The sequence below is a fragment of the Pecten maximus genome, chromosome 12 (genome assembly GCF_902652985.1).
Source record: "Pecten maximus chromosome 12, xPecMax1.1, whole genome shotgun sequence".
Taxonomy (NCBI): domain Eukaryota; kingdom Metazoa; phylum Mollusca; class Bivalvia; order Pectinida; family Pectinidae; genus Pecten; species Pecten maximus.
Window position 1 is genome coordinate 34668926 of NC_047026.1, and position 27089 is coordinate 34696014.

At 43.1% G+C, this 27089-nt stretch overlaps 2 protein-coding genes across 3 annotated transcripts in view; one reads left to right on the top strand and one right to left on the bottom strand.

Annotated features, from left to right (window-relative positions):
• LOC117338777 (RING finger protein 44-like) overlaps positions 1–3606 on the bottom strand; it is a 41066-nt gene extending 37460 nt beyond the window's left edge. For both annotated transcript variants that reach the window (XM_033900105.1, XM_033900104.1), the window contains exons 1-2: positions 3449–3606; positions 723–1114 (exon numbers count right to left, since the gene is read on the bottom strand). In XM_033900105.1, the coding sequence (XP_033755996.1) occupies positions 723–1065 (343 nt within the window). In that variant the 5' untranslated portion in view covers positions 1066–1114; positions 3449–3606. The remainder of the gene's footprint in view (positions 1–722; positions 1115–3448) is intronic.
• A 716-nt stretch (positions 3607–4322) lies between these two features.
• LOC117339014 (proline-rich nuclear receptor coactivator 2-like) lies at positions 4323–4703 on the top strand. The gene has a single exon (XM_033900378.1). It carries the CDS (start codon positions 4323–4325, stop codon positions 4701–4703), a length of 381 nt encoding a protein of 126 aa, XP_033756269.1.
• The last annotated feature ends 22386 nt before the right edge of the window (positions 4704–27089 follow it).

Below are 27089 nucleotides of genomic sequence, written 5' to 3' on the forward strand. Positions count from 1 at the left end.
GACTATATATATAACCAAGGCCGACTGAACACCGACTATACTATAACCAAGGCCGACTGAACACTGACTATATATATAACCAAGGCCTACTGAACATTGACTATACTATAACCAAGGCCAACTGAACACCGACTATATATATAACCAAGGCCAACTGAACACTGACTATACTTTAACCAAGGTTGACTTCCAGTTACAGTTTATAAACCTGGGTCATTTTCAGTACATCAGACTTTTTCTCTCACACATTTCATTCAATTTCATGCAAACAACACTCAATTCATGGTTACAATCTGTCACTCCATACTGGACATCTTTAGTATGAATATTTTCTAGGCCTCCTAAAGCCTGTAATCCCACCTACCAATCTACAGGACATCCAGTAGACCCTTAAGAGTATGCTTTTGACTTCCCGACAAGAGATCTGACTCTTCGTAGTGAAGGGACATATCTATTGGCAACAGACTTACGTTTTAACCCTTCAGATTACTGAGAAATAGCTATATTTGACTTATAAAATTGTTAAAAGTCAAAGGTGAACTGGATGCCCCGATATCTGAAGTTCCTCTTAAACTTTCTATTGGTAACTGCATGCATGTATAAAGTTATAATAGTCAGTGTATTCCAAGAATAATATGTAAGATGACAAATAATTTAATACCTCTGGAGCACAATAAAAAATAGACTGTACAATTAACAGAACAAAATATCAAAATACTCACCTTGCAAACCTCGTCTTCTGGTTGTTTCTCTCAAATCATAAAATGGTGGACTTCTGCGGGGTTCTGTTACAGTTGGGCTTAAATTTGGACTTAAATTGATTATCGGCGGACTAAGTGTACTGAAAAAACCTGCTGTTCTGTCAGGATTGGAGTTGGCTTGTCTTGCAATTTGCCCCAAGTCTGTTACAAAGGCAGCACCATTACGACCAATGAAGTTCTCAGTATTGGTCACCAAGGCTGTTGGTGAGATCTGGCCAGTCACATGACACCCAGGAGACTTTGGAAGAAGGTGGTGATAGTGTTGATAAATCTGTGCATCTTTCTGGGTGGCGGCTACTGGCATTCTATGGTCGTTTCCAATTAAGTCTTTAGTATCTCTTTTCTTTCCACATCTTCAAGATAGGATAAAACAAAGACATGTAAAAATGTAAATGTAAACATGATCTATTTTACAGCAATTGATGAATTGTGAGAACAAGTTGTATCAATCATCACCCTTGATGGCTTAGATGGTATTGTGCAAGGGGTCTTACTGTGGGAGGAAACTAGAGTACCTGGAGAATGGTTACCTCATATATATGTATTTATTGTAGTCTGAACAGGAAATCAACTCCTGCTGCCTAGGTGGAAAACAAGTGTGTTACCACCTGATCATCCCATATTAGACTTAAAATAACCAATGTATAATATGTATCAACCAGTTATCTGACACTGTTAATATATTTTATATATACAATTATACATAGGGCTAAAATAAAAATAAAGTTCAGGGGTTGACACTAACTTAGTTGCCTTGGCAGACCGCTGGGCTGCCATGTTTTGAAATGAGGCAGCCCGGGCTGCCAATGGTGAAACCCCTCCTTGAGGATTTGGGGGAAAGTCCCTAAAATGCAGTTTTCTGCTGTCTAGTTCATTCTGAGCATAAAAATATTAGATCTTACACCAACAGATTTTATATAAACAGTTTTGAAAATAAAATTATTGAAGTAAACAAGGACAATTTTAGCTGGACATTATACATTTGGCTGAAAATGTTGGCAGCCCACAGGGCTGCTGGTCTGGACATTCTGGCAGCCCGACCAGATTTAAGGCAGCCCACCGGGCTACTGTTAGTGTCGATCCATGAAGTTGGTTTGGCATAACCCGTCTGACCAAGAAAAAAATGTGCCTATTCAGAATTTTTTTTTTTGAATGACTTGACCGTTACAGATATTTGTCTGGAAGTTGCGTTGCTAGTTTGAAAATATGTCTCGCAAACCCAATGGGATGTTTTCTTTTGTGTTTTCAGAATCGAACTGTTCAAAAAAGTTCAGCACTACCTACCTATATAGCTACACCCATCTGTTAAACCCCCTGGTCATGATCAGGTCGCAGCAAACCAAGATGTTTTTAAAGACCGCCTAGAGTTATATGTCGTGAATGTTTATCAACTCTAATTAGAAAAATAACCTACCAAACTCTATGTCTCTGTACCACCATTTTCACCCTACATGTAGAGGCTGCTTGTAGATTTCTCATAATTCACCTCTGACAAGCTAGTTAATACTTAGTAACAAGGCATTATATAGTGGACATAAAGGGGTTTTCCTATGGTTTTTGTATTAATATTTTACAATACTAGTATAAAAATTTTTGTTATCAACTAATAATAATATAAAGTAAGTTTATGGAATCATATGCTTAGACAATTCACTCTTATTCCTTATAAAATCCTTTATCAATATTCAAATTTGGTGAGTAATATAAAATATATATATTACTTTGGTCTCACATTTAGTTTGTTGTTTACTGACCCTAGGCAGCAGTTGTTTGATACACTGTGTTCTCCCTATGCAACCCCACATGACACTAAATGTTATACTATACATGATGTGAAACTATGATTTATAAATATATTATTTTGTTGAAGAATTGTAATTGAATTATGATAGGAATAACTTAAATAAGTATCTAATGGTTGAACTGCATTTTTCATACTAGCACATGTGAAAGAGTGTGACAGGGAGGGAAAGGGGTCTGCTAATTAAATTTTGATACATTTATTAGGCATGATTTCTTTGTGTTAATTTTCAATTTTATTACAAGGAGGTATTGTAGGTAGTAGTTTGAAAATTATTCCAACTGAATATATATCTCCTGTACAATTAACCAAATAACACCCATGTTATTTGCGAAACTAGCACACGCATTACTGATAAAGGGTTATTGATTATTTGAACCTGTGAATAGCACATGGATATTCTGACAGAAATAAACTGTAATACTGTAGTAAACAAATACAGAATTGTACAAAACATCGTGTTATAAAGTGAACCGCACGTGTTTTCAGACCATGTACAAGTCACTGGTTTTAGGTACAAACTTAGTCACGAGGCAACATATACCAGGCGGGGTTGGGCCGAGTAAATAGATTACTTCAGCAAGCTAACGCTAGCCCGATTGATTCACACACTCGCGGTACTAGACAACATAAAATACCTGACCGATTTCTTGATGCAAAATGTAACGCTAAAAGTGTGCAATAATTTATAAAAAATAATTATATCTAAGTAATGTTTCATTCACAATCATAAATTCAAACAACGCAAATTCTTGATAATGACTGGTGTAGCTACGTAGCATATTGGCTTACTTTGGTTGGCCGTATTTTTGTTGTAGGCAATCACACACGAAATGGTTGCGTTGCTCCGACAGTTTTGGAGAATGTTTACAGTTTATATACTCACCCAAAATAAAGTCTATCGATTAAAACTTGCAGATAAATCCTTTAAACATAGGAACGTGCTGGTTCGTGATGAACAAAAGTACGAATGACACAGTTTGCAACAATTTCTCAGTGTATTCTGAACCGATAATCAAATCAAGGATTCCCCGCCTACGTTGTGACGTCATATCCGAAAGGAAATACCTCCCTTTAACGGAATTTACCGACTATAACCGAGTTTTGTCGTATGCAAATTTGTCATTAAAAATGCTTTAAAATATATTAAGGAAATATAAAAATACGTCCATTGAATAAGAAAATATAGTTAGATCCACGAACTGGATAAAATATAGTTTTTAAATCAAAATACTCTTTCAAAACAAATGAAATCATGTTCACCTATGCTATAAATAGATGTAACTGCTTTCATGTGATTGGCCAAACGAGCCAACGTGACAAGTGCTCGCAAATTTCATTGGTCTGTATCACGACCTTGAGTTGTTGTCATTGACAGGAGCTATGTAGCGAGCAGGAAGAGAAGAAGGAGTAGAAGAGAGGAAGAGTTGGATAGTTGGAAATTGTCAAATTTATGGAGAATTCGGCCATTTAGATACTTCCAAAAGAACCTTTTACTATCAACGAATCTAATAATTACAAAGACTATTTTGGCAATTCATATTTGATACGCTAAAAAGACTGTTAAGTTGGAGTGAAGTTGGCTAACATCGGACGCCATCTTGAACGTTGTTTGTAAACAACACACTCAGAACACATTTTTGGGAAGAGTTCGTCTTCTCAAGAAACATTTGTCTCATTCCTTGTGACAAGGAACAGATACTTCTATTTTCGTCGTTTTGGTGGATATGACTTATCCACAGCTCTCAAACGCGAGCAAGATGAAGAAATCGGAGTACCATGCCAAACAAAGGCGTTTCGCGGGAGGAGGACGTTTTTCACCGAATCGTGGAAAAGACAAAGGCGTACCATCGCCAGTGTCTGCCATCAACGACCCTAGGCCTCGTCTTTCACCAAATCATACCGCGAAAGTTCAGAAGGAACAAGGACGATATGACGTGAAAAATGTTTCCCCAAGAACACCAAGTCCAGACGGACAGTTGAACGGTGTTTATGCTGGGGCAAAGTTCAGTGATCCCCCGTCTCCGACAGTGCTTCCAAAACCACCATCTCACTGGATGATGAGGTGTTCGTTTGAAGAACCTCAAAATAACGATGATATGAGCAGTCAGTTAAAAATGATTCTGAAAGTTCAGGTGTAATTAGGGATTCAACCAGTTTTTGAGAACATTCCAGAGCTATATTTTTGTAGCAATGTGAATCAGTATTAATTTTTTTTCATTGTTACAATGTCCTTAATTTTTTATGTGTAATTGTAGTGTATGTATATTTCAAAGAAAATTCTTGCTATCTGATCTTTTTTCCCCAACTTTTTCAAAACCGAAATCTTTGATCTCGCCAGGATACTTTTTTGAGGAAGAGCTGTAAACATTTGAGAGTAATATAACTTTTAAGTAAAAAAAAAAGTTATTTTCATTTTTGTACAGTATGGCATATTTGCTAATTTAGAAGAAAAAAAGTTTTTTAAACAAGGTTTCCTTTTCATGTGTTATTTTAAATATTTGGCTAAATTCATTTTGTAAATATGTTATCTTTTTTTCTTTTAGCTTTGGTTTAAAGTTTAAATGTGATTGAAAAAAACCGTATATTTTTTAAAGGGAATTGTATGTATGTCTAAAAGAACTGTTTGAAATTTGTCTTGAAACCTTTTGTTGAAATATCTGAACATGTATGCATATATATATGTTAACATCACTGAGTAATGAAACTTGTTTTGAAGAACTTGACATACCTAACAACTCATAAATATTTTTTGACTTAAAGATACATTGCAAATTTGAAGCAAACTTAAATCCTGGCTAAGACAAAGATCATCTATTTATGTGCTGGAATTGAAAATAAAAACTTGTTCACTCGAATGTAAATAGAAAATTTGTAGATAAATAATGTGTAAATTGTAGGTTTGCTGAAAGTGCAATAGTGATGTTTTGCCAAATTTATATTTTAAATGGAATTTTTACCTTCATAATTTTGTGATAAAAGTTGTAATAGATGCTATGAGAAGATGCTTATGTCCGAGTTAGTAGTAAGTTAGTGACATCTACATGCCATAATCATCCAGATCACTATTTTCCATTTTCATTTATCTATTTTATTTTGAATCAAATGCAATTGCATTGAATTATTTCATTATCACCATATCATAACATATATTTATAGATATATATTTTTTTTTTAATGATTTATTTTCATCGCATTGCTCATACTTCATGTTCATATACCACAAGTTGATCGTACCAGTGAAACTCGGGTTCATCGAACATTACCATTATCAAACATGTTTGGATGTCAAGTGTGACTTGTTACGTGTGGAAGAAAATCTTCTGGACCAGGATCTTCACAATACTGTTATTAACTTTGATGTGGCAGGGACAATCTTGCATGCATTTTTGCAGGGACTTGACAGTGCTGATTCTGTGATGAAGTGGACAATGGCATCTACTTAATGTTAGTATCTGTGATATGAAGAAGTGATGAAAGTTCCAGAACTTATGAAAATTCTAAGGAAACCTACAGTCTACAACTTTGAAGTGAACAACTGACTATTTCCAACGCCAGCAGATAAAATTCTGCTAAAAAGCATTCTAATAAAATACCAAATGCTTCTACTATTTCCCCATCTTTGGGTCCTTTTCAGGACCCCCAATTCCCTCAAAGAGTGCCATATGGCTTGCTCGAAATTACGCAAAATCCATATTTGTCCTAAGTGTTTTGTTTGTTCTTTGTATCTGTTTGTTTGTTCTTTGTATTTGTCCTATGTCTTAATATGTCCTATCTGTAAGCATCAGTGTTATTGTTGGGAATATACCAATTTCTTTACACGGTACATTTTGTAGGAGAGGTCATCAGTGGGATGATTAATCCGGATAAGAGATATTAAATATCTGTATTACAAAAGAAATTATATACATATATCAATTACTTTCATAAATAATTCAGCATACTGAAATGTGTAGGGTATATATCTGGAAGTGTATTAATGAACTTTAAAGGAGCTAGAAGATGTAAGGGTGATGGTGTACTAAATGAGCTATTTAGGGGAAGGTATCTGGTGGTGGTGTATATTGGTAAGCTCTGTAGGGACTGATAGGGGTGGGGTTGGGTTGTACATTACTGAGATCTGTAGGGACTGATAGGTGTTAGGTTGGGTTGTACATAACCAAGATCTGTAGGGACTGATAGGTGTTGGTTTGGGTTGTACATTACTGAGATCTGTAGGGACTGATAGGTGTTGGGTTGGGTTGTACATTACCGAGATCTGTAGGGACTGATAGGTGTTCGGTTGGGTTGTACATAACCAAGATCTGTAGGGACTGATAGGTGTTGGGTAGGGTTGTACATTACTGAGATCTGTAGGGACTGATAGAGGTGTTGGGTTGTAAGATCTGAAGGGACTGATAGGTGTTGGGTTGGGTTGTACATAACTGAGATCTGTAGGGACTGATAGGTGTTGGGTTGGGTTGTACATAACTGAGATCTGTAGGGACTGATAGGTGTTTGGTTGGGTTGGGTTGTACATAACCAAGATCTGTAGGGACGGATAGGTGTTGGGTTGGGTTGTACATTACTGAGATCTGTAGGGACTGATAGGTGTTGGGTTGGGTTGTACATAACCAAGATCTGTAGGGACTGATAGGGTGTTCGGTTGGGTTGTACATTACTGAGATCTGTAGGGACTGAAAGTGGGGTTGGGTTGTAAGATCTGTAGGGACTGATAGGTGTTGGGTTGGGTTGTAAGATCTGTAGGGACAGATGGGTGTTGGGTTGGGTTGTACATTACTGAGATCTGTAGGGACCGATAGGTGTTGGGGTTGGGTTGTACATTACCTGAGACCTGTAGGGACTGATAGAGGGGTTGGGGTGGTACTTACCGAGATCTGTGGACGATGGGTGTTGTGTTGGGTTTACAGTACTGAGATCTGTAGGGACTGATAGGTGTTGGTAGGGTTGTACATTACTGAGATCTGTAAGGGACTGATAAGGGGTGGGTTGTAAGATCTGTAGGGACTGATAGAGGGCTGGGTTGTAAGATCTTAGGGACTGATGAGAGGGTTGGTTGTAAGATCTTGGGACCTGATAGGTGTTCGGGTTGTACATTACTGAGATCTGTAGGGACTGAATAGAGGGGTTTGGGTTGTAAGAGCGGTAGACTTATATGTGTTGTTGGGTTGGGGGTGTACATTACTAGATCTGAAGGGACTGATAGGTTTGGGTTTTGGTTTGTAAGTATGTGGGGACTGATAGGGTTGGGTAGGGTTGGGTTGTACATTACTGAGATCTGTGGGGACTGATATGTGTTGGGTTTGGTTGTAAGATCTGTGGGGACTGATAGGGGTTGGGTTTGGTTGTAAGATCTGTGGGGACTGATAGGGGTTGGGTAGGGTTGGGTTGTACATTACTGAGATCTGTGGGGACTGATAGGTGTTGGGTTATACATTACTGACATCTGTAGGGACTGATAGTGGGGTTGGGTTGTAAGATCTGTAGGGACTGATAGGTGTTGGGTTGGGTTGTACATTACTGAGATCTGTAGGGACTGATAGGTGTTGGGTTGGGTTGTACATTACTGAGATCTGTACGGACTGATATGTGTTCGGTTGGGTTGTACATTACCGAGATCTGTAGGGACTGATGGGGGTGGGGTTGGGTTGTACATTACTGAGATCTGTAGGGACTGATAGGTGTTGGGTTGGGTTGTACATTACTGAGATCTGTAGGGACTGATAGAGGGGTTGGGTTGTAAGATCTGTAGGGACTGATAGGTGTTAAGCTGGGTTGTACATTACTGAGATCTGTAGGGACTGATAGAGGGGTTGGGTTGTAAGATCTGTAGGGACTGATAGGTGTTGGGTTGGGTTGTACATTACTGAGATCTGTGGGGACTGATAGGTGTTGGGTTGTACATTACTGAGATCTGTAGGGACTGATAGGTGTTGGGTTGTAAGATCTGTGGGGACTGATAGGTGTTGGGTTGGGTTGTACATTACTGAGATCTGTAGGGACTGATAGGTGTTTGGTTGTAAGATCTGTGGGGACTGATAGGTGTTGGGTTGTACATTACTGAGATCTATAGGGACTGATAGAGGGGTTGGGTTGTAAGATCTGTAGGGACGGATAGGGGTTGGGTTTGGTTGTAAGATCTGTAGGGACTGATAGGTGTTGGGTTGGGTTGTAAGATCTGTAGGGACTGATAGGTGTTGGGTTGTACATTACTGAGATCTGTAGGGACTGATAGGTGTTGGGTTGTACATTACTGAGATCTGTGGGGACTGATAGGTGTTGGGTTGTAAGATCTGTAGGGACTGATAGGTGTTGGGTTGTAAGATCTGTGGGGACTGATAGGTGTTTGGTTGTAAGATCTGTAGGGACTGATAGGTGTTGGGTTGGGTTGTACATTACTGAGATCTGAAGGGACTGATAGGTGTTGGGTTTGGTTGTAAGATCTGTGGGGACTGATAGGGGTTGGGTTGTACATTACTGAGATCTGTGGGGACTGATATGTGTTGGGTTTGGTTGTAAGATCTGTGGGGACTGATAGGGGTTGGGTTTGGTTGTAAGATCTGTGGGGACTGATAGGGGTTGGGTAGGGTTGGGTTGTACATTACTGAGATCTGTGGGGACTGATAGGTGTTGGGTTATACATTACTGAGATCTGTAGGGACTGATAGTGGGGTTGGGTTGTAAGATCTGTAGGGACTGATAGGTGTTGGGTTGGGTTGTACATTACTGAGATCTGTAGGGACTGATAGGTGTTGGGTTGGGTTGTACATTACTGAGATCTGTACGGACTGATATGTGTTCGGTTGGGTTGTACATTACCGAGATCTGTAGGGACTGATGGGAGTGGGGTTGGGTTGTACATTACTGAGATCTGTAGGGACTGATAGGTGTTGGGTTGGGTTGTACATTACTGAGATCTGTAGGGACTGATAGAGGGGTTGGGTTGTAAGATCTGTAGGGACTGATAGGTGTTAAGCTTGGTTGTACATTACTGTGATCTATAGGGACTGATAGAGGGGTTGGGTTGTAAGATCTGTAGGGACTGATAGGTGTTGGGTTTGGTTGTACATTACTTAGATCTGTGGGGACTGATAGGTGTTGGGTTGTACATTACTGAGATCTGTAGGGACTGATAGGTGTTGGGTTGTAAGATCTGTGGGGACTGATAGGTGTTGGGTTGTACATTACTGAGATCTGTAGGGACTGATAGGTGTTTGGTTGTAAGATCTGTGGGGACTGATAGGTGTTGGGTTGTACATTACTGAGATCTATAGGGACTGATAGAGGGGTTGGGTTGTAAGATCTGTAGGGACGGATAGGGGTTGGGTTTGGTTGTAAGATCTGTAGGGACTGATAGGTGTTGGGTTGGGTTGTAAGATCTGTAGGGACTGATAGGTGTTGGGTTGTACATTACTGAGATCTGTAGGGACTGATAGGTGTTGGGTTGTACATTACTGAGATCTGTGGGGACTGATAGGTGTTGGGTTGTAAGATCTGTAGGGACTGATAGGTGTTGGGTTGTAAGATCTGTGGGGACTGATAGGTGTTTGGTTGTAAGATCTGTAGGGACTGATAGGTGTTGGGTTGGGTTGTACATTACTGAGATCTGAAGGGACTGATAGGTGTTGGGTTTGGTTGTAAGATCTGTGGGGACTGATAGGGGTTGGGTTGTACATTACTGAGATCTGTGGGGACTGATATGTGTTGGGTTTGGTTGTAAGATCTGTGGGGACTGATAGGGGTTGGGTTTGGTTGTAAGATCTGTGGGGACTGATAGGGGTTGGGTAGGGTTGGGTTGTACATTACTGAGATCTGTGGGGACTGATAGGTGTTGGGTTATACATTACTGACATCTGTAGGGACTGATAGTGGGGTTGGGTTGTAAGATCTGTAGGGACTGATAGGTGTTGGGTTGGGTTGTACATTACTGAGATCTGTAGGGACTGATAGGTGTTTGGTTGGGTTGTACATTACCGAGATCTGTACGGACTGATATGTGTTCGGTTGGGTTGTACATTACCGAGATCTGTAGGGACTGATGGGAGTGGGGTTGGGTTGTACATTACTGAGATCTGTAGGGACTGATAGGTGTTGGGTTGGGTTGTACATTACTGAGATCTGTAGGGACTGATAGAGGGGTTGGGTTGTAAGATCTGTAGGGACTGATAGGTGTTAAGCTTGATTGTACATTACTGTGATCTATAGGGACTGATAGAGGGGTTGGGTTGTAAGATCTGTAGGGACTGATAGGTGTTGGGTTTGGTTGTACATTACTTAGATCTGTGGGGACTGATAGGTGTTGGGTTGTACATTACTGAGATCTGTAGGGACTGATAGGTGTTGGGTTGTAAGATCTGTGGGGACTGATAGGTGTTGGGTTGTACATTACTGAGATCTGTAGGGACTGATAGGTGTTTGGTTGTAAGATCTGTGGGGACTGATAGGTGTTGGGTTGTACATTACTGAGATCTGTAGGGACTGATAGGTGTTTGGTTGTAAGATCTGTAGGGACTGAGAGGGGTTGGGTTTGGTTGTAAGATCTGTGGGGACTGATAGGTGTTGGGTTGTACATTACTGAGATCTGTAGGGACTGATAGGTGTTTGGTTGTAAGATCTGTGGGGACTGATAGGTGTTGGGTTGGGTTGTACATTACTGAGATCTGTGGGGACTGATAGGTGTTGGGTTGGGTTGTAAGATCTGTAGGGACGGATAGGGGTTGGGTTTGGTTGTAAGATCTGTAGGGACTGATAGGTGTTGGGTTGGGTTGTAAGATCTGTAGGGACTGATAGGTGTTGGGTTGTACATTACTGAGATCTGTAGGGACTGATAGGTGTTTGGTTGTACATTACTGAGATCTGTGGGGACTGATAGGTGTTGGGTTGTAAGATCTGTAGGGACTGATAGGTGTTGGGTTGTAAGATCTGTGGGGACTGATAGGTGTTTGGTTGTAAGATCTGTAGGGACTGATAGGTGTTGGGTAGGGTTGTACATTACTGAGATCTGTAGGGACTGATAGGGGTTGGGTAGGGTTGTACATTACTGAGATCTGTAGGGACTGATAGAGGGGTTGGGTTGGGTTGTACATTACTGAGATCTGTGGGGACTGATAGGTGTTGGGTTATACATTACTGAGATCTGTGGGGACTGATAGGTGTTGGGTTGTAAGATCTGTAGAGACTCATAGGTGTTGGGTTGTAAGATCTGTGGGGACTGATAGGTGTTGGGTTGGGTTGTACATTACTGAGATCTGTGGGGACTGATAGGTGTTGGGTTGGGTTGTAAGATCTGTAGGGACTGATAGGTGTTGGTTTGGGTTGTACATTACTGAGATCTGTAGGGACTGATAGGTGTTGGGTTGGGTTGTACATTACTGAGATCTGTAGGGACTGATAGGTGTTGGGTAGGGTTGTACATTACTGAGATCTGTAGGGACTGATAGGGGTTGGGTAGGGTTGTACATTACTGAGATCTGTAGGGACTGATAGAGGGGTTGGGTTGTACATTACTGAGATCTGTAGGGACTGATAGGTGTTGGGTTGTACATTACTGAGATCTGTAGGGACTGATAGTGGGGTTGGGTTGTAAGATCTGTAGGGACTGATAGGTGTACGGTTGGGTTGTACATTACTGAGATCTATAGGGACTGATAGGTGTTGGGTTGGGTTGTACATTACTGAGATCTATAGGGACTGATAGGGGCGGGGTTGGGTTGTACATAACTGATATCTGTAGGGACTGATAGGTGTTGGGTTGGGTTGTACATTAATGAGATCTGTAGGGGAAGGTGGTGATGTATATTAGTGAGGTCTGTAGGGACAGATAGAGGTGTCGGGTGGTGTATATTAGTGAGGTCTGTAGGGACAGATAGAGGTGTCGGTGGTGTACATTAGTGAGGTCTGTAGGGACAAATAGAGGTGTTGGGTGGTGTACATTAGTGAGGTCTATAGGGACAGATAGATGTGTTGGGTGGTGTACATTAGTGAGGTCTATAGGGACAGATAGAGGTGTCGGTGGTGTACATTAGTGAGGTCTGTAGGGACAGATAGAGGTGTTGGGTGGTGTACATTAGTGAGGCCTGTAGGGACAGATAGAGGTGTCGGGTGGTGTACATTAGTGAGGTCTTTAGGGACAGATAGAGGTGTCAGTGGTGTACATTAGTGAGGTCTGTAGGGACAGATAGAGGTGTTGGGTGGTGTACATTAGTGAGGTCTGTAGGGACAGATAGAGGTGTCGGGTGGTGTACATAAGTGAGGTCTATAGGGACAGATAGAGGTGTTGGGTGGTGTACATTAGTGAGGTCTATAGGGACAGATAGATGTGTTGGGTGGTGTACATTAGTGAGGTCTGTAGGGACAGATAGGGGTGTTGGGTGGTGTACATTAGTGAAGTCTGTAGAGACAGATAGAGGTATTGGGTGGTGTACATAAGTGAGGTCTATAGGGACAGATAGAGGTGTTGGGTGGTGTACATTAGTGAGGTCTATAGGGACAGATAGATGTGTTGGGTGGTGTACATTAGTGAGGTCTGTAGGGACAGATAGGGGTGTTGGGTGGTGTACATTAGTGAGGTCTGTAGGGACAGATAGAGGTGTTGGGTGGTGTACATTAGTGAGGTCTGTAGGGACAGATAGAGGTGTTGGGTGGTGTACATTAGTGAGGTCTGTAGGGACAGATAGAGGTGTTGGGTGGTGTACATTAGTGAGGTCTATAGAGACAGATAGAGGTGTTTGGTGGTGTACATTAGTGAGGTCTATAGGGACAAATAGAGGTGTTGGGTGGTGTACATTAGTGAGGTCAGTAGGGACAGATAGAGGTGTCGGGTGGTGTACATTAGTGAGGTCTATAGGGACAGATAGGGGTGTTGGGTGGTGTACATTAGTGAAGTCTGTAGGGACAGACAGAGGTGTCGGGTGGTGTACATTAGTGAGGTCTATAGAGACAGATAGAGGTGTTTGGTGGTGTACATTAGTGAGGTCTATAGGGACAGATAGAGGTGTTGGGTGGTGTACATTAGTGAGGTCTGTAGGGACAGATATAGGTGTCGGGTGGTGTACATTAGTGAGGTCTCTAGGGACAGATAGAGGTGTTGGGTAGTGAACATTAGTGAGGTCTATAGGGACAGATAGAGGTGTTGGGTGGTGTATATTAGTGAGGTCTGTAGGGACAGATAGAGGTGTTGGGTGGTGTACATTAGTGAGGTCTATAGGGACAAATAGAGGTGTTGGGTGGTGTACATTAGTGAGGTCTGTAGGGACAGATAGAGGTATTGGGTGGTGTACACTAGTGAGGTCTGTAGGGACAGATAGAGGTGTTGGGTGGTGTACATTAGTGCGGTCTGTAGGGACAGATAGAGGTATTGGGTGGTGTACACTAGTGAGGTCTGTAGGGACAGATAGAGGTGTCAGTGGTGTACATTAGTGCGGTCTGTAGGGACAGATAGAGGTATTGGGTGGTGTACACTAGTGAGGTCTGTAGGGACAGATAGAGGTGTCGGGTGGTGTACATTAGTGAGGTCTGTAGGGACAGATAGAGGTGTTGGGTGGTGTACATTAGTGAGGTCTGTAGGGACAGATAGAGGTGTTGGGTGGTGTACATTAGTGAGGTCTGTAGGGACAGATAGAGGTGTCGGGTGGTGTACATTAGTGAGGTCTATAGAGACAGATAGAGGTGTTGGGTGGTGTACATTAGTGAGGTCTGTAGGGACAGATAGAGGTGTCGGGTGGTGTACATTAGTGAGGTCTGTAGGGACAGATATAGGTGTTGGGCGGTGTACATTAGTGAGGTCTGTAGGGACAGATAGAGGTGTTGGGCGGTGTACATTAGTGAGGTCTGTAGGGACAGATATAGGTGTTGGGCGGTGTACATTAGTGAGGTCTGTAGGGACAGATATAGGTGTTGGGCGGTGTACATTAGTCAGGTCTGTAGGGACAGATAGAGGTGTTGGGTGGTGTACATTAGTGAGGTCTGTACGGACAGATAGAGGTGTCAGGTGGTGTACATTAGTGAGGTCTATAGAGACAGATAGAGGTGTTGGGTGGTGTACATTAGTGAGGTCTATAGGGACAGATAGAGGTGTCGGGTGGTGTACATTAGTGAGGTCTATAGGGACAGATAGAGGTGTTGGGTGGTGTACATTAGTGAGGTCTGTAGGGACAGATAGAGGTGTCAGGGTGGTGTACATTAGTGAGGTCTATAGGGACAGATAGAGGTGTTGGGTGGTGTACATTAGTGAGGTCTATAGGGACAGATAGAGGTGTCGGGTGGTGTACATTAGTGAGGTCTGTAGGGACAGATAGAGGTGTCGGGTGGTGTACATTAGTGAGGTCTGTAGGGACAGATAGAGGTGTCGGGTGGTGTACATTAGTGAGGTCTGTAGGGACAGATAGAGGTGTTGGGTGGTGTACATTAGTGAGGTCTGTAGGGACAGATAGAGGTGTTTGGTGGTGTACATTAGTGAGGTCTGTAGGGACAGATAGAGGTGTCGGGTGGTGTACATTAGTGAGGTCTATAGGGACAGATAGAGGTGTTGGGTGGTGTACATTAGTGAGGTCTATAGGGACAGATAGAGGTGTTGGGTGGTGTACATTAGTGAGGTCTGTAGGGACAGATAGAGGTGTTGGGTGGTGTACATTAGTGAGGTCTGTAGGGACAGATAGAGGTGTTGGGTGGTGTACATTAGTGAGGTCTGTAGGGACAGATAGAGGTGTTGGGTGGTGTACATTAGTGAGGTCTGTAGGGACAGATAGAGGTGTTGGGTGGTGTACATTAGTGAGGTCTGTAGGGACAGATAGAGGTGTTGGGTGGTGTACATTAGTGAGGTCTGTAGGGACAGATAGAGGTGTTGGGTGGTGTACATTAGTGAGGTCTGTAGGGACAGATAGAGGTGTTGGGTGGTGTACATTAGTGAGGTCTGTAGGGACAGATAGAGGTGTTGGGTGGTGTACATTAGTGAGGTCTGTAGGGACAGATAGAGGTGTTGGGTGGTGTACATTAGTGAGGTCTGTAGGGACAGATAGAGGTGTTGGGTGGTGTACATTAGTGAGGTCTGTAGGGACAGATAGAGGTGTCGGGTGGTGTACATTAGTGAGGTCTGTAGGGACAGATATAGGTGTTGGGTGGTGTACATTAGTGAGGTCTGTAGGGACAGATAGAGGTGTTGGGTGGTGTACATTAGTGAGGTCTGTAGGGACAGATATAGGTGTTGGTGGTGTACATTAGTGAGGTCTGTAGGGACAGATAGAGGTGTTGGGTGGTGTACATTAGTGAGGTCTGTAGGGACAGATAGAGGTGTCGGGTGGTGTACATTAGTGAGGTCTGTAGGGACAGATAGAGGTGTTGGGTGGTGTACATTAGTGAGGTCTGTAGGGACAGATAGAGGTGTCGGGTGGTGTACATTAGTGAGGTCTGTAGGGACAGATAGAGGTGTTGGGTGGTGTACATTAGTGAGGTCTGTAGGGACAGATAGAGGTGTTGGGTGGTGTACATTAGTGAGGTCTGTAGGGACAGATAGAGGTGTTGGGTGGTGTACATTAGTGAGGTCTGTAGGGACAGATAGAGGTGTCGGGTGGTGTACATTAGTGAGGTCTGTAGGGACAGATAGAGGTGTTGGGTGGTGTACATTAGTGAGGTCTGTAGGGACAGATAGAGGTGTTGGGTGGTGTACATTAGTGAGGTCTGTAGGGACAGATAGAGGTGTTGGGTGGTGTACATTAGTGAGGTCTGTAGGGACAGATAGAGGTGTTGGGTGGTGTACATTAGTGAGGTCTGTAGGGACAGATAGAGGTGTTGGGTGGTGTACATTAGTGAGGTCTGTAGGGACAGATAGAGGTGTTGGGTGGTGTACATTAGTGAGGTCTGTAGGGACAGATAGAGGTGTTGGGTGGTGTACATTAGTGAGGTCTGTAGGGACAGATAGAGGTGTTGGGTGGTGTACATTAGTGAGGTCTGTAGGGACAGATAGAGGTGTTGGGTGGTGTACATTAGTGAGGTCTGTAGGGACAGATAGAGGTGTTGGGCGGTGTACATTAGTGAGGTCTGTAGGGACTGATAGGTGTTGGGTTGTACATTAGTGAGGTCTGTAGGGACAGATAGAGGTGTTGGGTGGTGTACATTAGTGAGGTCTGTAGGGACAGATAGAGGTGTCGGGTGGTGTACATTAGTGAGGTCTGTAGGGACAGATAGAGGTGTTGGGTGGTGTACATTAGTGAGGTCTGTAGGGACAGATAGAGGTGTTGGGTGGTGTACATTAGTGAGGTCTGTAGGGACAGATAGAGGTGTTGGGTGGTGTACATTAGTGAGGTCTGTAGGGACAGATAGAGGTGTTGGGTGGTGTACATTAGTGAGGTCTGTAGGGACAGATAGAGGTGTTGGGTGGTGTACATTAGTGAGGTCTGTAGGGACAGATAGAGGTGTTGGGTGGTGTACATTAGTGAGGTCTGTAGGGACAGATAGAGGTGTTGGGTGGTGTACATTAGTGAGGTCTGTAGGGACAGATAGAGGTGTTGGGTGGTGTACATTAGTGAGGTCTGTAGGGACAGATAGAGGTGTTGGGTGGTGTACATTAGTGAGGTCTGTAGGGACAGATAGAGGTGTTGGGTGGTGTACATTAGTGAGGTCTGTAGGGACAGATAGAGGTGTTGGGTGGTGTACATTAGTGAGGTCTGTAGGGACAGATAGAGGTGTCAGTGGTGTACATTAGTGCGGTCTGTAGGGACAGATAGAGGTATTGGGTGGTGTACACTAGTGAGGTCTGTAGGGACAGATAGAGGTGTTGGATGGTGTACATTAGTGAGGTCTGTAGGGACAGATAGAGGTGTTGGGTGGTGTACATTAGTGAGGTCTGTAGGGACAGATAGAGGTGTTGGGTGGTGTACATTAGTGAGGTCTGTAGGGACAGATAGAGGTGTCGGGTGGTGTACATTAGTGAGGGTCTATAGGGACAGATAGAGGTGTTGGGTGGTGTACATTAGTGAGGTCTGTAGGGACAGATAGAGGTGTCGGGTGGTGTACATTAGTGAGGTCTGTAGGGACAGATAGAGGTGTTGGGTGGTGTACATTAGTGAGGTCTGTAGGGACAGATAGAGGTGTTGGGTGGTGTACATTAGTGAGGTCTGTAGGGACAGATAGAGGTGTTGGGTGGTGTACATTAGTGAGGTCTGTAGGGACAGAAGAGGTGTTGGGTGGTGTACATTAGTGAGGTCTGTAGGGACAGATAGAGGTGTTGGGTGGTGTACATTAGTGAGGTCTGTAGGGACAGATAGAGGTGTTGGGTGGTGTACATTAGTGAGGTCTGTAGGGACAGATAGAGGTGTTGGGTGGTGTACATTAGTGAGGTCTGTAGGGACAGATAGAGGTGTGGGGTGGTGTACATTAGTGAGGTCTGTAGGGACAGATAGAGGTGTTGGGTGGTGTACATTAGTGAGGTCTGTAGGGACAGATAGAGGTGTCGGGTGGTGTACATTAGTGAGGTCTGTAGGGACAGATAGAGGTGTTGGGTGGTGTACATTAGTGAGGTCTATAGGGACAGATAGAGGTGTCGGGTGGTGTACATTAGTGAGGTCTGTAGGGGACAGATAGAGGTGTCTGGGTGGTGTACATTAGTGAGGTCTGTAGGGACAGATAGAGGTGTTGGGTGGTGTACATTAGTGAGGTCTAGTAGGGTACAGATAGAGGTGTTGGGTGGTGTACATTAGTGAGGTCTGTAGGGACAGATAGAGGTGTCGGGTTGTGTACATTAGTGAGGTCTGTAGGGACAGATAGAGGTGTTGGGTGGTGTACATTAGTGAGGTCTGTAGGGACAGATAGAGGTGTCGGGGTGGTTGTACATTAGTGAGGTCTGTAGGGACAGATAGAGGTGTTGGGTGGTGTACATTAGTGAGGTCTGTAGGGACAGATAGAGGTGTTGGGTGGTGTACATTAGTGAGGTCTGTAGGGACAGATAGAGGTGTTGGGTGGTGTACATTAGTGAGGTCTGTAGGGACAGATAGAGGTGTTGGGTGTTGTACATTAGTGAGGTCTGTAGGGACAGATAGAGGTGTCGGGTGGTGTACATTAGTGAGGTTCTGTAGGGACAGATAGAGGTGTTGGGTGTGTACATTAGTGAGGTCTGTAGGGACAGATAGAGGTGTTGGGTGGTGTACATTAGTGAGGTCTGTAGGGACAGATAGAGGTTTTTGGGTGGTGTACATTAGTGAGGTCTGTAGGGACAGATAGAGGTGTTGGGTGGTGTACATTAGTGAGGTCTGTAGGGACTGAGAGGTCTGTAGGGACAGATAGAGGTGTTGGGTGGTGTACATTAGTGAGGTCTGTACGGACAGATAGAGGTGTCGGGTGGTGTACATTAGTGAGGTCTGTAGGGACAGATAGAGGTGTTGGGTGGTGAACATTATTGAGGTCTGTGGGGACAGATAGAGCTGTCAGGTGGTGTACATTAGTGAGGTCTATAGGGACAGATAGAGGTGTCGGGTGGTGTACATTAGTGAGGTCTGTAGGGACAGATAGAGGTGTTGGGGGGGTTGTACATTAGTGAGGTCTGTAGGGACAGATAGAGGAGTTGGGCTTGGTGTACCATTAGTGAGGTCTGTAGGGGACAGATAGAGGTGTGGGGGGTGTACATTAGTGAGGTCTGTAGGGACAGATAGAGGTGTTGGGTGGGTACATTAGTGAGGTCTGTAGGGACAGATAGAGGGTGGTGGGTGGTGTACATTAGTGAGGTCTGTAGGGACAGATAGAGGTGTTGGTGGTGTACATTAGTGAGGTCTGTAGGGACAGATAGTGGTGTTGGGTGGTGTACTATTAGTGAGGTCTGTAGGGACAGATAGAGATGGTGTTGGGTGGTGTACATTACTGAGGTCTGTAGGGACAGATAGAGGTGTCGGGTGGTGTACATTAGTGAGGTCTGTAGGGAACAGATAGAGGTGTGGGTGGTGTACATTAGTGAGGTCTGTAGGGACAGATAGAAGGTGTTGGGTGGTGTACATTAGTGAGGTCTGTAGGGACAGATAGAGGTGTTCGGGTGGTGTACATTAGTGAGGTCTGTAGGGACAGATAGAGGTGTTGGGTATGGTGTACATTAGTGAGGTCTGTAGGGACAGATAGAGGTGTCGGGTGGTGTACATTAGTGAGGTCTGTAGGGACAGATAGAGGTGTCGGGTGGTGTACTTAGTGAGGTCTGTAGGGCAGATAGAGGTGTTGGGTGGTGTACATTAGTGAGGTCTGTAGGGACAGATAGAGGTGTTGGGTGGTGTACATTAGTGAGGTCTGTAGGGACAGATAGAGGTGTTGGGTGGTGTACATTAGTGAGGTCTGTAGGGACAGATAGAGGTGTTGGGTGGTGTACATTAGTGAGGTCTGTAGGGACAGATAGAGGTGTTGGGTGGTGTACATTAGTGAGGTCTGTAGGGACAGATAGAGGTGTTGGGTGGTGTACATTAGTGAGGTCTGTAGGGACAGATAGAGGTGTTGGGTGGTGTACATTAGTGAGGTCTGTAGGGACAGATAGAGGTGTTGGGGTGGTGTACATTAGTGAGGTCTGTAGGGACAGATAGAGGTGTTGGGTGGTGTACATTAGTGAGGTCTGTAGGGACAGATAGAGGTGTTGGGTGGTGTACATTAGTGAGGTCTGTAGGGACAGATAGAGGTGTTGGGTGGTGTACATTAGTGAGGTCTGTAGGGACAGATAGAGGTGTTGGGTGGTGTACATTAGTGAGGTCTGTAGGGACAGATAGAGGTGTTGGGTGGTGTACATTAGTGAGGTCTGTAGGGACAGATAGAGGTGTCGGGTGGTGTACATTAGTGAGGTCTGTAGGGACAGATAGAGGTGTTGGGTGGTGTACATTAGTGAGGTCTGTAGGGACAGATAGAGGTGTTGGGTGGTGTACATTAGTGAGGTCTGTAGGGACAGATAGAGGTGTCGGGTGGTGTACATTAGTGAGGTCTGTAGGGACAGATAGAGGTGTTGGGTGGTGTACATTAGTGAGGTCTATATGGACAGATACAGGTTTTTGGGTGGTGTACATTAGTGAGGTCTGTAGGGACAGATAGAGGTGTTGGGTGGTGTACATTAGTGAGGTCTGTAGGGACAGATAGAGGTGTTCGGTGGTGTACATTAGTGAGGTCTGTAGGGACAGATAGAGGTGTTAGGGTGGTGTACATTAGTGAGGTCTATAGGGACAGATAGAGGTGTCGGGTGGTGTACATTAGTGAGGTCTGTAGGGACAGATAGAGGTGTTGGGTGGTGTACATTAGTGAGGTCTGTAGGGACAGATAGAGGTGTTGGGTGGTGTACATTAGTGAGGTCTGTACGGGACAGATAGAGGTGTTGGGTGGTGTACATTAGTGAGGTCTGTAGGGACAGATAGAGGTGTTCGGGTGGTGTACATTAGTGAGGTCTGTAGGGACAGATAGAGGTGTTGGGTGGTGTACATTAGTGAGGTCTGTAGGGACAGATAGAGGTGTCGGGTGGTGTACATTAGTGAGGTCTGTAGGGACAGATAGAGGTGTTGGGTGGTGTACATTAGTGAGGTCTGTAGGGACAGATAGAGGTGTTCGGGTGGTGTACATTAGTGAGGTCTGTAGGGACAGATAGAGGTGTTGGGTGGTGTACATTAGTGAGGTCTGTAGGGACAGATAGAGGTGTTGGGTGGTGTACATTAGTGAGGTCTGTAGGGACAGATAGAGGTGTGGGTGGTGTACATTAGTGAGGTCTGTAGGGACAGATAGAGGTGTTCGGGTGGTGTACATTAGTGAGGTCTGTAGGGACAGATAGAGGTGTTGGGTGGTGTACATTAGTGAGGTCTGTAGGGACAGATAGAGGTGTTGGGTGGTGTACATTAGTGAGGTCTGTAGGGACAGATAGAGGTGTTGGGTGGTTGTACATTAGTGAGGTCTGTAGGGACAGATAGAGGTGTGGGTGGTGTACATTAGTGAGGTCTGTAGGACAGATAGAGGTGTTGGGTGGTGTACATTAGTGAGGTCTGTAGGGACAGATAGAGGTTTTTGGGTGGTGTACATTAGTGAGGTCTGTAGGGACAGATAGAGGTGTTGGGGTGGTGTACATTAGTGAGGTCTATAGGGACAGATAGAGGTGTCGGGTGGTGTACATTAGTGAGGTCTATAGGGACAGATAGAGGTGTTGGGTGGTGTACATTAGTGAGGTCTGTAGGGACAGATAGAGGTGTTGGGTGGTGTACATTAGTGAGGTCTGTAGGGACAGATAGAGGTGTTGGGTGGTGTACATTAGTGAGGTCTGTAGGGACAGATAGAGGTGTTGGGTGGTGTACATTAGTGAGGTCTGTAGGGACAGATAGAGGTGTTGGGTGGTGTACATTAGTGAGGTCTGTAGGGACAGATAGAGGTGTCGGGTGGTGTACATTAGTGAGGTCTATAGGGACAGATAGAGGTGTTGGGTGGTGTACATTAGTGAGGTCTGTAGGGACAGATAGAGGTGTTGGGTGGTGTACATTAGTGAGGTCTATAGGGACAGATAGAGGTGTTGGGTGGTGTACATTAGTGAGGTCTGTAGGGACAGATAGAGGTGTTGGGTGGTGTACATTAGTGAGGTCTGTAGGGACAGATAGAGGTGTCGGGTGGTGTACACTAGTGAGGTCTGTAGGGACAGAGAGGTGTTGGGTGGTGTACATTAGTGAGGTCTGTAGGGACAGATAGAGGTGTTGGGTGGTGTACATTAGTGAGGTCTGTAGGGACAGATAGAGGTGTTGGGTGGTGTACATTAGTGAGGTCTGTAGGACAGATAGAGGTGTTGGGTGGTGTACATTAGTGAGGTCTGTAGGGACAGATAGAGGTGTTGGGTGGTGTACATTAGTGAGGTCTGTAAGAACAGATAGAGGTGTTGGGTGGTGTACATTAGTGAGGTCTGTAGGGACAGAGAGGTGTTGGGTGGTGTACATTAGTGAGGTCTGTAGGGACAGATAGAGGTGTTGGGTGGTGTACATTAGTGAGGTCTGTAGGGACAGATATAGGTGTCAGTGGTGTACATTAGTGAGGTCTGTAAGAACAGATAGAGGTGTCGGGTGGTGTACATAAGTGAGGTCTATAGGGACAGATAGAGGTGTTGGGTGGTGTACATTAGTGAGGTCTGTAGGGACAGATAGAGGTGTCGGGTGGTGTACATTAGTGAGGTCTGTAGGGACAGATAGAGGTGTTGGGTGGTGTACATTAGTGAGGTCTGTAGGGACAGATAGAGGTGTTCGGTGGTGTACATTAGTGAGGCCTGTAGGGACAGATAGAGGTGTTTGGTGGTGTACATTAGTGAGGTCTGTAGGGACAGATAGAGGTGTTGGGTGGTGTACATTAGTGAGGTCTATACGGACAGATAGAGGTGTCGGGTGGTGTACATTAGTGAGGTCTGTAGGGACAGATAGAGGTGTCGGGTGGTGTACATTAGTGAGGTCTGTAGGGACAGATAGAGGTGTTTGGGTGGTGTAACATTAGTGAGGTCTAGTAGGGACAGATAGAGGTGTTGGGTGGTGTACATTAGTGAGGTCTGTAGGGACAGATAGAGGTTGTTGGGGGTGTACATTAGTGAGGTCTGTAGGGACAGATAGAGGTGTCTGGGTGGTGTACATTAGTGAGGTCTGTAGGGACAGATAGAGGTGTTGGGTGGTGTACATTAGTGAGGTCTGTAGGGACAGATAGAGGTGTTGGGTGGTGTACATTAGTGAGGTCTGTAGGGACAGATAGAGGTGTTGGGTGGTGTACATTAGTGAGGTCTGTAGGGACAGATAGAGGTGTTGGGTGGTGTACATTAGTGAGGTCTGTAGGGACAGATAGAGGTGTTGGGTGGTGTACATTAGTGAGGTCTGTAGGGACAGATAGAGGTGTTGGGTGGTGTACATTAGTGAGGTCTGTAGGGACAGATAGAGGTGTTGGGTGGTGTACATTAGTGAGGTCTGTAGGGACAGATATAGGTGTTGGGCGGTGTACATTAGTGAGGTCTATAGGGACAGATCGAGGTGTCGGGTGGTGTACATTAGGGAGGTCTGTAGGGACAGATAGAGGTGTTGGGTGGTGTACATTAGTGAGGTCTGTAGGGGCAGATAGAGGTGTTGGGTGGTGTACATTAGTGAGGTCTGTAGGGGCAGATACAGGTATTGGATGGTGTACATTAGTGAGTCTGTAGGGGTGGAGGGAAGGTGTCTGTTGGTGGTGTACATTAAAGTGTACATTTCAACTCCCATCAAGGAGTATTCCAAAACTGATCAAAGGTGAGTACTTAGTTTATATTTCAAATCCCATCAATGTTGAACATTTAAATCATAAAATTTGTGTATTCCAAGTTTCCAACTATCATTTATGTTTAATATTGCAATTCCCATTGAGGTTGAATGTATTAAAACTCCAATGAAAAGTGAATATTGCAACTCCCATGAAATTTGAATATTATTAATTGAATAAAAACCGAATATTCAAACATTCCATAAATGAAGGTGTATTGAGATTTCCACAATGTGCTCTGACTATATACCAAGTATATTTAAAGTTGTACTATGACTTTTTGATCATTTTATCAAAATGCAAAACTTTTAAAGTGAAATGTTGATGACGTCTTTGCCTCAGGAAAAAAACACTATAGTCAAAATGGTAGTTGCTAGGCCCCCCTCCTGCTTAACATCCATCATTTTAGAAGATGTCACTATAATGCGAGTTGTGTGACCTGCTGGATGTCCTCAGCAGTATACTACAGTAATGCCTCAGTATGGTAGCACTATATAGTCAGCATCAGTTCCATGCTATTACAAGGAGACAAACATGAACATACCACAACTTCCCAAAACACATGCATGCATCTCACAGAGAAGTCTGTCCTTAACTGATCATTGCTGTTGATGGATGTTAAACTACAATATCAAATTCCATCAAAGGTGAATAACCCAACCTCTTTCAATGTTGAATACCCTAACTCCCATCAAAGTTGAATACCCTAACTCCCATAAATTTTTAATACCCTAACACCCATCAAAGTTGAAAAACCCAACTCCCATCGATTTTGAATACCCTAACTCCCATCAAAGTTGAAAAACCCAACTCCCATCAATTTTGAATACACCAACCATATCAAAGTTTTGATACCCCAGCTTCCACCAAAGTTGTATATATCTTAACCCCCATCAAAGTTGACCACACCAACCATCAAAGTTGAATACACCAACTCCCAACAATGTTGAATATCAAAACTCTCATCAGCAATGAATACCTAAATCCCATCAACATTGAATACCCAAACTCCCATCAAAGCTGAATATCCAAACCTCCCATCAACATTGAATACCCAAACCCCCATCAAAGCTGAATATCCAAACCTCCCATCAATTTTGAATACCCAAACTCCCATAAAAATTTAATACACCAACCTTATCAAAGTTTTAATACCCCAGCTCCCATCAGTTACACACCTTAACCCCCATCAAAGTTGAACACCTAACCCCCATCAAAGTTGAATACACCAACTCCCAATAATGTTGAATATCTCTACTCTCATCAGCATGAAATACCCAAACTGCCATCAAAGTTGAATTTCCTAACCTCCATCAATTTTGAATACCCCAGCTCCCAATAATGTTGAATATCCCAACTCCCATCAATGTTGAATACCCAAACTCATCAAAGTTGAATGCCACAACTCCAAAGTTGAATACCACGTTAACTCCAATCAATATTGAATACCACAACTTCCATAAAAGTTTAATCTTCAAATTTCCATAAAAGGTGAATCAAAACCGGCATTATAGGTTAAAATTCAAACTCATATCAAAGGTGAAAATTGGATTTGTAATTATATGTGATTATTCCATTCATTTAAGAACACTCCTGCTCTCAACAATATCAATACACATGTGTGTATTAAAACTTGTCAAGCTTCGATGGTTTTAAAGGCATTTTGTGTATTATCAACAATGTTTTTAATCAACGGCTTCTGAAAAATTATTTCCACTGTTTCATGGCAGCTGAATCTTCCATTGTATTGAGAGAGGTGTGTCTTGAGAGGTTCTTCCTCATCTATCACTTTGTCAGGCTGGCATTGTGATAGCTTGATAGATGATGGTGTCAAGAAACCGAACAAATCATATTTCTATTTTATATAATCTATTTGGGTACATTAATTTTTAAGAAAAATTGATGTGTAATCTTTTATATATCTGTTACAAGCTATTCTCAGGATATCTGTTACAAGCTATTCTAAGGATATCTGTTTACAAACTAATCTCAGGATATCTGTTTACAGACTATTCTCAGGATATCTGTTTACAAACTATTCTCAGGATATCTGTTTATACACTATTCTCAGGATATCTGTTTACACACTATTCTCAGGATATCTGTTTACACACTATTCTCAAGATATCTGTTACAAACTATTCTCAGGATATCTGTTTACAACTATGCTCAAGATATCTGTTACAAACTATTCTCAGGATATCTGTTTACAAACTATTCTCAGGATATCTGTTTACACACTATTCTCAGGATATCTGTTTACACACTATTCTCAAGATATCTGTTTACACACTATTCTCAGGATATCTGTTTACAAACTATTCTCAGGATATCTGTTAACACACTATTCTCAGGATATCTGTTTACACACTATTCTCAGGATATCTGTTTACACACTATTCTCAGGATATCTGTTTACACACTATTCTCAGGATATCTGTTTACAAACTATTCTCAGGATATCTGTTTACACACTATTCTCAGGATATCTGTTTACACACTATTCTCAGGATATCTGTTTACACACTATTCTCAGGATATCTGTTACACACTATTCTAAGGATATCTGTTTACACACAATTCTCCGGATATCTGTTCACAAACTATTCTCAGGATATCTGTTATACACTATTCTCGAGATATCTGTTTACAAACTATTCTCAGGATATCTGTTTACAAACTATTCTCAGGATATCTGTTTATACACTATTCTCGAGATATCTGTTTACAAACTATTCTCAGGATATCTGTTTATACACTATTCTCGAGATATCTGTTTACAAACTATTCTCAGGATATCTGTTTACAAACTATTCTCAGGATACCTGTTTACAAACTATTCTCAGGATATCTGTTAACACACTATTCTCAGGATATCTGTTTACAAACTATTCTCAGGATATCTGTTTACAAACTACTTTGGATATCTGTTTAAAAAAAAATTCTCAGGATATCTGTTTACAAACTATGCTCAGGATATCTGGTTACAAACTATGCTCAGGATATCTGGTTACAAACTATGCTCAGGATATCTGTTACAAACTATTCTCGGGATATCTGTTTACACACTATTCTCGAGATATCTGTTTACAAACTGCTTTGGATATCTGTTTAAAAACTATTCTCAGGATATCTGTTACAAACTATGCTCAGGATTTCTGTTTACACACTATTCTCGGGATATCTGTTACAAATATTCTAGGGATATCTGTTTACACACTATTCTCGGAATATGTTTACACACTATTCTCAAGATATCTGTTTACACTCTATTCTAGGGATATCTGTTACAA

What these genes read in the sequence shown, in the direction of transcription:
- LOC117339014 (XM_033900378.1), top strand. Translation starts at nt 4,323, where the DNA reads ATGAAGAAATCGGAGTACCATGCCAAACAAAGGCGTTTCGCGGGAGGA.